Source organism: Dama dama, chromosome 24 (genome assembly GCF_033118175.1).
Source record: "Dama dama isolate Ldn47 chromosome 24, ASM3311817v1, whole genome shotgun sequence".
In the NCBI taxonomy this organism is placed as follows: domain Eukaryota; kingdom Metazoa; phylum Chordata; class Mammalia; order Artiodactyla; family Cervidae; genus Dama; species Dama dama.
In genome coordinates this window covers 5,435,517-5,443,622 of record NC_083704.1, presented here as the reverse complement: position 1 = coordinate 5,443,622, position 8,106 = coordinate 5,435,517, and the positions used below count along the sequence as shown (strand labels likewise).

At 40.4% G+C, this 8,106-nt stretch overlaps 1 protein-coding gene across 1 annotated transcript; it reads left to right on the top strand.

The window, feature by feature from the left end:
* The first annotated feature begins 5,644 nt into the window (after window positions 1-5,644).
* On the top strand, window positions 5,645-6,574 carry LOC133046135 (olfactory receptor 4X2-like). Its single transcript, XM_061129079.1, has one exon. The coding sequence runs from the start codon at window positions 5,645-5,647 to the stop codon at window positions 6,572-6,574; it is 930 nt and encodes a 309-aa protein (XP_060985062.1).
* Window positions 6,575-8,106: the final 1,532 nt, after the last annotated feature.

Below are 8,106 nucleotides of genomic sequence, written 5' to 3'. Positions count from 1 at the left end.
CCATGAAATTACAAGATGCTTGCTCCTTGGAAGAAAACCTATGACAAACCTAGACAGCATATTAAAAAATGGAGACATAACTTTGCCCACAGAGGTCCGTATAGTCAAAGCTATGGTTTTTCCAGTAGTCATGTATGGATGTGAGAGTTGGACTATAAAGAAGGCCGAGCACCAAAAAACTGATGCTTTTGAATTTTGCTGGGGAAGGCTCTTGAGAGTCCCTTGTACTGCAAAGAGGTCAAACCAGTCAACCCTAAAGGAAATCAATCTTGAATATTCATTGGAAGGACTGATGCTGAAACTGGAGCTCCAATACTTTGGCCACATGATGTGAAGAACTGCCTCATTGGAAAAGACCTTGATGCTGGGAAAGATTGAGGGAAGGAGGGAAAAGTGGGTGACAGAAGATGAGATGGTTGGATGGCATTAACAATTCAATGAGCATAAGTTTGAGCAAATTCTGGGAGTTACTGAAGGATGATGAAGCTTGGCCTGCTGCAGTCCATGGTGTCACTTAGAGTCAGACAAGATTAGTGACTGAACAACAGTAATTTCCATTTATTTTCATGTTACTAGTCAATGTTTATTTATTTTAGCTTCAAGAAATTTCAGCACTCCTTGTAAGGTAGGTCTGTTGTTTAGACATTAAGTTGTGACCCCAAGGACTGTAGTACACCAGGCTCCTCTGTCCATAGGATTTCCCAGGCAAGAATACTGAAGTGGATTGCCATTTCCTTCTTCAGGGGATCTTCCTGAATCAGGGATTGAACTTGCATCTCCTCCTGGGCAGGTGGTTTCTTTACCACTGAGCCACCTGAGAAACCTCAATGTAGGTCTAATGGTATTGAAGTTCCTTAACAGTTTCTCTGAACTTTTTTTTTTTCTGCTTTAATTCTGAATGACAGCTTTTCTTGATAGAGTATTTTGTGTCAGCAATTTATTTCTTTCAATAATTTGTGAATATCGTTTCAGTCTTTCCAAGTCTCTAAGGTTTCTGCTGAGAAATCTGCTTTTAATCTAGTGGAGCTTTCTTTGCAGGCTTCAAACTTATTCCCTCTTCTGCCTTAAAGATTTTCTCTTCGTGTTTGACTTTTAAAATTTTATTATAATGTGTCTTGAGAAGATCATTTTTAATTAATATAATGAGTACTCTTTTACCTTCATGACTTGATTGCCCAGATCTCTCCCTGTGTTTGGAGAGTCCGCTGTATTTTTTTTTTTTTTCAATAAACTGTCTGACCCCTTCTCTGTCTCTTCTCCTCTGGAATGACAATGATTTTGATATCCTTTAGATGGTTTCCCATAGATCACATAGGATTTCTTCATTCTTTTTTATTAATAATTTTCTATTCAATATTGTTATTTCAATGTTTCTCTTCTCTGTCTATTGATTATTTTCTTCAATTTGATCTGTTGATGATGCTCTCTATAGTATTTTCTATCCATTGACTTCTTCAGAAATTTAGCTCCAGAATTTGCTTCTTTTGTATGATCTATAATGTTAGTCAATTTTCTCTTTGAACTGTCTGGCTACTTCTTTTTGTAGCTCATTGAATTTCCTTAAAATGGATTTTGGATTCTTACTGAGGGAGTCTATAATTCAATGAGTAGGAACATAATCTCTTTAATAAATCTAGGAATCCAAAATTTCTCTGTACCTATCTGGTTCCCCATTAGTCATGAAATTCCCAGATTAACACTCTGGAAGTTGTGAGAGAGAAACAAGCCTCTTGAGTAGTGTCCTGCAGAGCTGGGGAAGCCACATGTTCACTCACCAGGTCTCCTTTCCCTCATGGGAAATTATGGCAACTTAGGTTACCCTTACGGTGTGCCACCTTGGGGGAGGTAAGATGCTGGCAAAGTCAAGATGTTCATTCTTCACACCCTAATGCATTCAAAATCATATATATATACATGATATATATATATCATGTATATATATATAAAACATTTTATATATATATAAATATATATATATATATATATAAACACACATAGACACACATATATATTGTTTCAATGGAGTGTGGAACTTCTTGAGAAAGCTTACTTCCACAAAGATTCTCTTGTATGTCGGTGACATTCCCAGTCAGTGTTCCACAGGTCCTCCCCAAAACAAGGCCAAGAGGGGCCAGAACTCCTTTGCAGTCTCCTGTAGGTCCCACAGCTGGTCTTGACATCTGTTTGCCTCTTGCCCCATACACCTGTGTATGAGAATCTTGGTGAGTTCCTTGGTATATGGAGCTGGATCCCACATCTTCATAGATGTGCTTCTATTCATGGGTGGATGATGAATATTTACTGCAAAATGGGGGAATGAAAGTGAAGGTGGCTTATCCCACCATGATACTGCAGTCACTATCCATTTTCAGATATTTGAAACGATTCAGCCATTCTGTTTTGTGGTTTCTTCTTTGGCCTCTGTTGCTTACAGTTTTGCTGTTCAGGCACAGTACTTGTCAAAATGTAGCTTCTCAATGAATATTTTATCTGACAGCACCTCTATTACTTTTTATACTAAATACACTTATGTGGTTGACAAGAGCAACATGGATTGAACTGTGAAGGGTCACTTTTATGAAGATTATTTTAATACATATATTGAAAAAAATTCACAGATTTGTGAGGATTTGAAAAACCTTGCAGATGAACCATGTAGCATACAAATATTGAAAACTTTAAGAATAAGTATGTCATGAATGCATACAATACATGTATGTATTAGTCTAGTGTAGTATATTATTTACTACAATAAAATATGCATAAATCCAATATAAACAGTTAAAATTTGTCAAAATGTATGCACATTTACTATTACTATTATTTAAATATTCAGAGCTTTTATGTAATTATTTGCTAATCTTCTGCCTCATATCTTTTTCAATATAAAGGGCAATGGTTAGTTCAGGGTTTGTACTCTCAAAAGCAATTACATTAAAATTTTAGAAACAATGTTTAGTATCTCAGTATAATTTTCCCTTTAATCATCAGTTAAAACATGGCCTCTTGTTTCAACTTTCTTCAAGGCTAGATTAACGACATTAATGAGTAGCACTGGTGTAGAGCACATTGATCTTACAAAGTGCCATTATGGCATTTGCAAAACCTTTCACTACAGAAAGCTTAGTACATATTCAGATGTGGCAAAAGCAGATTAATATAATCACATGTAACCAAAATCCAGTTTTAATAAATATTGATTTGGACACATTTTGCTTCCTCTTGGGCAGGTTATCTCAATAGCAGTAGTATTGTTCATTTTGGCTCAGATATTTTTTTACTGTGGGGGCCTGTCCTGTGCATTGTAGGATATTTCTTAACATCTCTGTCCTCTGCCCAATAGATGCCAGTAGCATGTCCTTCACACCCAGATTGGGACAAAAAAAAAAAAAAATGTCTTCAGATGTTGCCAGATATCCTCTTAGAGGCAAAACTACCCATAGTTGAGAACCACTGTTCTATACCCTCATGCACACCAAAGGCCAGGAGAAGAGCTAGCTCAGTTTTCTGAAACACTTTCGGTCCATAATTCCTTGGATCCATCCTTGAAATGGTTTCATTTCATGTAAAGCCACATGACTGAGTTCATGATAAGCAAGAGCTGGATCTAACTGATCTCTCAACAGCATACAGCCCTATAGCCTAAGTGGTCTGTAAATGCTGGGTGAAATTAATTTACCATTTCCTATTGATTTCTGAAGTTCTGTTACCTACAAAGAAGTTTCAGATGTTAGTACCCAGGTCCTGTTTCCCTTGAGGCAGGCACCTGATGAGGAAGGGGAAAAGTGTGGATCTCTGGGGACCAATCTTCTCTCACTTGATCACCATGCCTTCCCCCCTGGTGTGTCTCAGCAACATGAACTCAGGCTCAGTGGCCAGAAGTCTTATTTCTTTATGGAACATGTGGGAGGCAAGTCTAGTGTGCTCTTGTTTTTAATCAGGTTGAATAGACCTACAGACTTAGTTTCAGCATTCCCAAGCCTAACACTGCCAGGGAAGCAGATTCTCCATCTGGTGACTCCTGAGATATGTGAGCTTTGGTTGAGCGCTTGGCTTTAATGTTTTCAGATTGAATAATTGGAAAACCTGCGTGATCTGGTAGATGTTCTCAGGGCTTTATTTGCCCTCTGTGGTCAGAACAGAAAAAAGAATTGTGGTGAAACAGCAAAGCCACAGAAACCGTGTGGTAAGTTTTGTTTTTGGACAATGTGTTGATTACAATTCCACTTTGAAAGCAAAGGGGATATTGCAAGATGCACATGGCAATTTATATAAGCGTCTTCTGTGAGGTAGGTTTCATCTCCATGATACAGTTTGGATATTGAGTCTCTGAGAGGTTAAATAACTTTCTAGATATCACTAAGACATCACCTGTGGAAACTAGGATGTAAACTCAGGAGTCAAGACTGCCAGCAGTGCTTTTTTCCACAAGTGCCTTGGTAAAATTCCCAAGCCAATCTGAGAGTTTAGTACCGGTCTCTGCCTTCTGTTGGTCTCTGCAGTCAGAAACTCTATCTGCAATTTCTTCATGGTGGTGACTCATGGCAGTCCTTAATTACCTGAGCCTGTCCCCGTTGCTCAAGGAAGGAAGCTTTGTGACAAGAATGGATGTCATATGAATCTTAGTCTCAGATGTTCTGGAGTCTTTAACTGTAGGAGGGACTGTATTGGAACACACTGATCTCTGTCACCTTGGACAGATTTAACAAGGGTGAAGACAGTCTGCTAATCAGCCAGTGAACACAATCTTGGTGACAGTTTGAGGTATTTTAAGGTTGGACATCTGATAAGAATGTGTCGTAGGATGAGGGGGCAGTTTGAGTGCAGAGATGTGGTTTGTACTTTTATTGCCACTGAGGGACATATGATTGGGGGAGGTGAAGGCACTTACAAAGAGAAGAATTGTGAGTGGATTTGAACTGGACCTTTTGAAAGGAACTAGGTCACCTAGGGAGCAGGTGTAGATGGATATAATTAAGAGGAGAAGCAGAAATAAGAGGGGGTGCTGAGTGTCAAGGGAAATATCTTCAGAAGGCTGTGAGGGGTATGTGGGAAAGTGAGAATCCTATTCTGCAAACCAAAAAGGAAACAGATCAAAAGGAAGTAAGATGAAGGAAGTCTACAGGCAAAAGTCAAAAGCATCAGGGGCAACAGAGAGGCAGTTATCATGGAGACAGCAACAGTATGTTTGCTGCCCTACATCATCCAGTGAGGCAATCAGTGTCCTAATAGGTTTCTCCCAGTACAACCTCTAGTCCCCTGGTCCAACCTCTACCCACAAAGTGATTTTACTTTCCAGCTGACTAACATTCCTGATGATTCCCCATTTTCTGTTGAGTGAAACCCTAATGTCCATAATAGCATTTTATGAACTGGTACTAGGTTCTATCTCCAGCTCTTTGGCTGCCATTCTCCACTTTAGTCCAGGCTCGGGTGAATTTTTAGTTTGCACTTCCTCTTCTGTTTTCTTGCAGTGCTCTTCTCTTGTACCTGACTGAGTCCTACTCATCTTTCAATATCTATCTCACAAGCTTCTCAGATATGTGAGGGATTGTTATGTTAATTTCCCACTTATGTATGAGTCTTTTTTATTGTATCATTCCAGATCACCTTACCAAAAATATTGCTTCCTGTTGGTGACTTCATGGCTAGCATACACAATGTGACAGAATTTATCTTCTTGGGACTTTCTCCCAATCAGAAGGTGCAGAAAGTCTGCTTTGTGATATTTCTGCTCCTGTATATAGCCATTGTGCTAGGGAATTTCCTCATTGTCTTCATTGTCATGACCAGCAGAAGCCTTGGCTCCCCCATGTACTTCTTCCTGAGCTACCTGTCCTTTGTGGAGATCTGCTACGCTTCTACTACAACACCCAAGCTCATCTTAGGCCTGCTGGCTGAAAGGAAAGCCATATCTCTCTGGGGCTGCATGTCACAAGTTTTCTTTATCCACTTCTTTGCTGGCACTGAGATTTTCCTGCTCTCTGTGATGGCCTATGACCGCTATGTGGCTATATTCAAGCCCCTCAGCTACACCACCATCATGAACCGGCAGGCGTGTGCCTTCCTGGTGGGAATTGCATGGGTGGGGGCTTTTGTGCATTCCTTATCCCAAATCCTTCTCATCTTCCGCTTGCCCTTCTGTGGCCCCAATGTGATAGACCACTATTTCTGTGACGTGTTTCCTCTGCTCAATCTTGCTTGCTCTGACACCTTCCTCATTGGTCTTCTGATCATTGCCAATGGGGGGACCCTGTCTGTGATCAGCTTCATCATCCTCTTAGCATCCTATGTGGCCATTTTGCTCCATGTGAGGACTCAAACCCCCGAGGGTCGGCTCAAGGCCCTGTCCACCTGTGGGTCCCACATCACTGTGGTCACCTTATTCTTTGCACCCTGCATCTTCATCTATCTGAGACCTTCTACCACCTTGCCAGTGGACAAGATGGTAGCTGTGTTCTACACAGTGATCACCCCACTCCTCAACCCTGTCATCTATTCTCTGAGAAATGCTGAAGTGAAGAAGGCCATGAAGATGCTGTGGATCAGAACAATAAAAGTAGAAGAGAGATAGAGGCTGAGTCTTGGTCTTGATCCTTGTGTTTAAGTGATGCTCTGTACAAACTGAAGGGGCAGAATGAGATGAAGTACAGTTCTCAGGACTTGCTAATTTTAAAGTTCCTCTTCATCAACTTCACTATAATCACATACCATATATTTTCTCTTCAGTTCAGTTCAATTCAGTTCAGTCGCTCAGTCGTTTCTGACTCTTTGTGACCCCATGAATTGCAGCATGCCAGGCCTCCCTGTCCATCACCAACTCCCAAAGTTTACTCAAACTCATGCCCATCGAGTCGGTGATGCCATCCAGCCATCTCATCCTCTGTCGTCCCCTTCTCCTCCTGCCCCCAATCCCTCCCAGCATCAGGGTCTTTCCAATGAGTCAGCTCTTCGCATGAGGTGGCCAAAGTATTGGAGTTTCAGCTTCAGCATCAGTCCGTCCAACGAACCCCCAGGACTGATCTCCTTTAGGATGGACTGGATGGATCTCCTTGCAGTCCAAGGGACTCTCTAGAGTCTTCTCCAACACCACAGTTCAAAAGCATCAATTTTTCGGTGCTCAACTTTCTTCACAGTCCAACTCTTACATCCATACATGACCACTGGAAAAACTATAGCCTTGACCAGACAGACCTTTGTTGGCAAAGTCATGTCTCTGCTTTTTAATATTTTCTCTTACTGTTACTTAATTGGCCACTTTTCTGTTAGATGCTTAAATTGTTTCTGAAGTTTTATAAAGAACAATGTTCTAATTTCCTGAACAGAAATCTCTAATGATACTGATTTTTAAACAGTTATTTGCTATAGAAACCTTACTTTGTTAAAAAGTGTAATAACTTTTGATGCATGTTGCTAAATAAATTCTCAGAATGTTTGTAACTCAATGGTCATTAAATTTTTTCTTGATGATAAATAGGATTTTGTACAGTCTCAACTCATCTCCCCACAAGATATTTATTAATTGCAAAAGGATAAATATGACTTTACAATCAAGAATCCTGAAGGCACTCTTTTTAGTAATTAGATGCATTTATGATATTTAGACTAAGAGGCACACCAGCATAATTACTGTAGTATTCCTATCAAAAATATATAACCTCACTTTAATCATAAAATATCACTTAAGCCTCCACTGAAGAATAGTTTGCCAGGAAAGAGATCAAGATGGTAGGGTAGAAGAATGCTGACTCACTTCCCTTCATGAACATATGAAAACTACAACTACATATATAGTGACTCTCACTGCAGTCAACCTGGGTACTAGCGGAATTCTTCTACAACCAAAGCTGTGAAGAAAGAGCCACGTGGAGACTGTTAGTAAGGGAGGAGAAGCAGTCTGGTCAGGACCCACACTTCCAAGGGGGCACACAGGAGAGGAGGGAGTGTTACAGGGTCAGGAATCCTACCTGGGGACTGAGAATTTAGACCTACACCTAGGTACTCCAGCCCTTTGGCTCTGATACTGGTAAGACAAGCCTCTTAACTGGAAAACCGGTGAGGGTTACTGGAGGACTGTGAGAGACTCTGCTCTTGAAAACATCACAC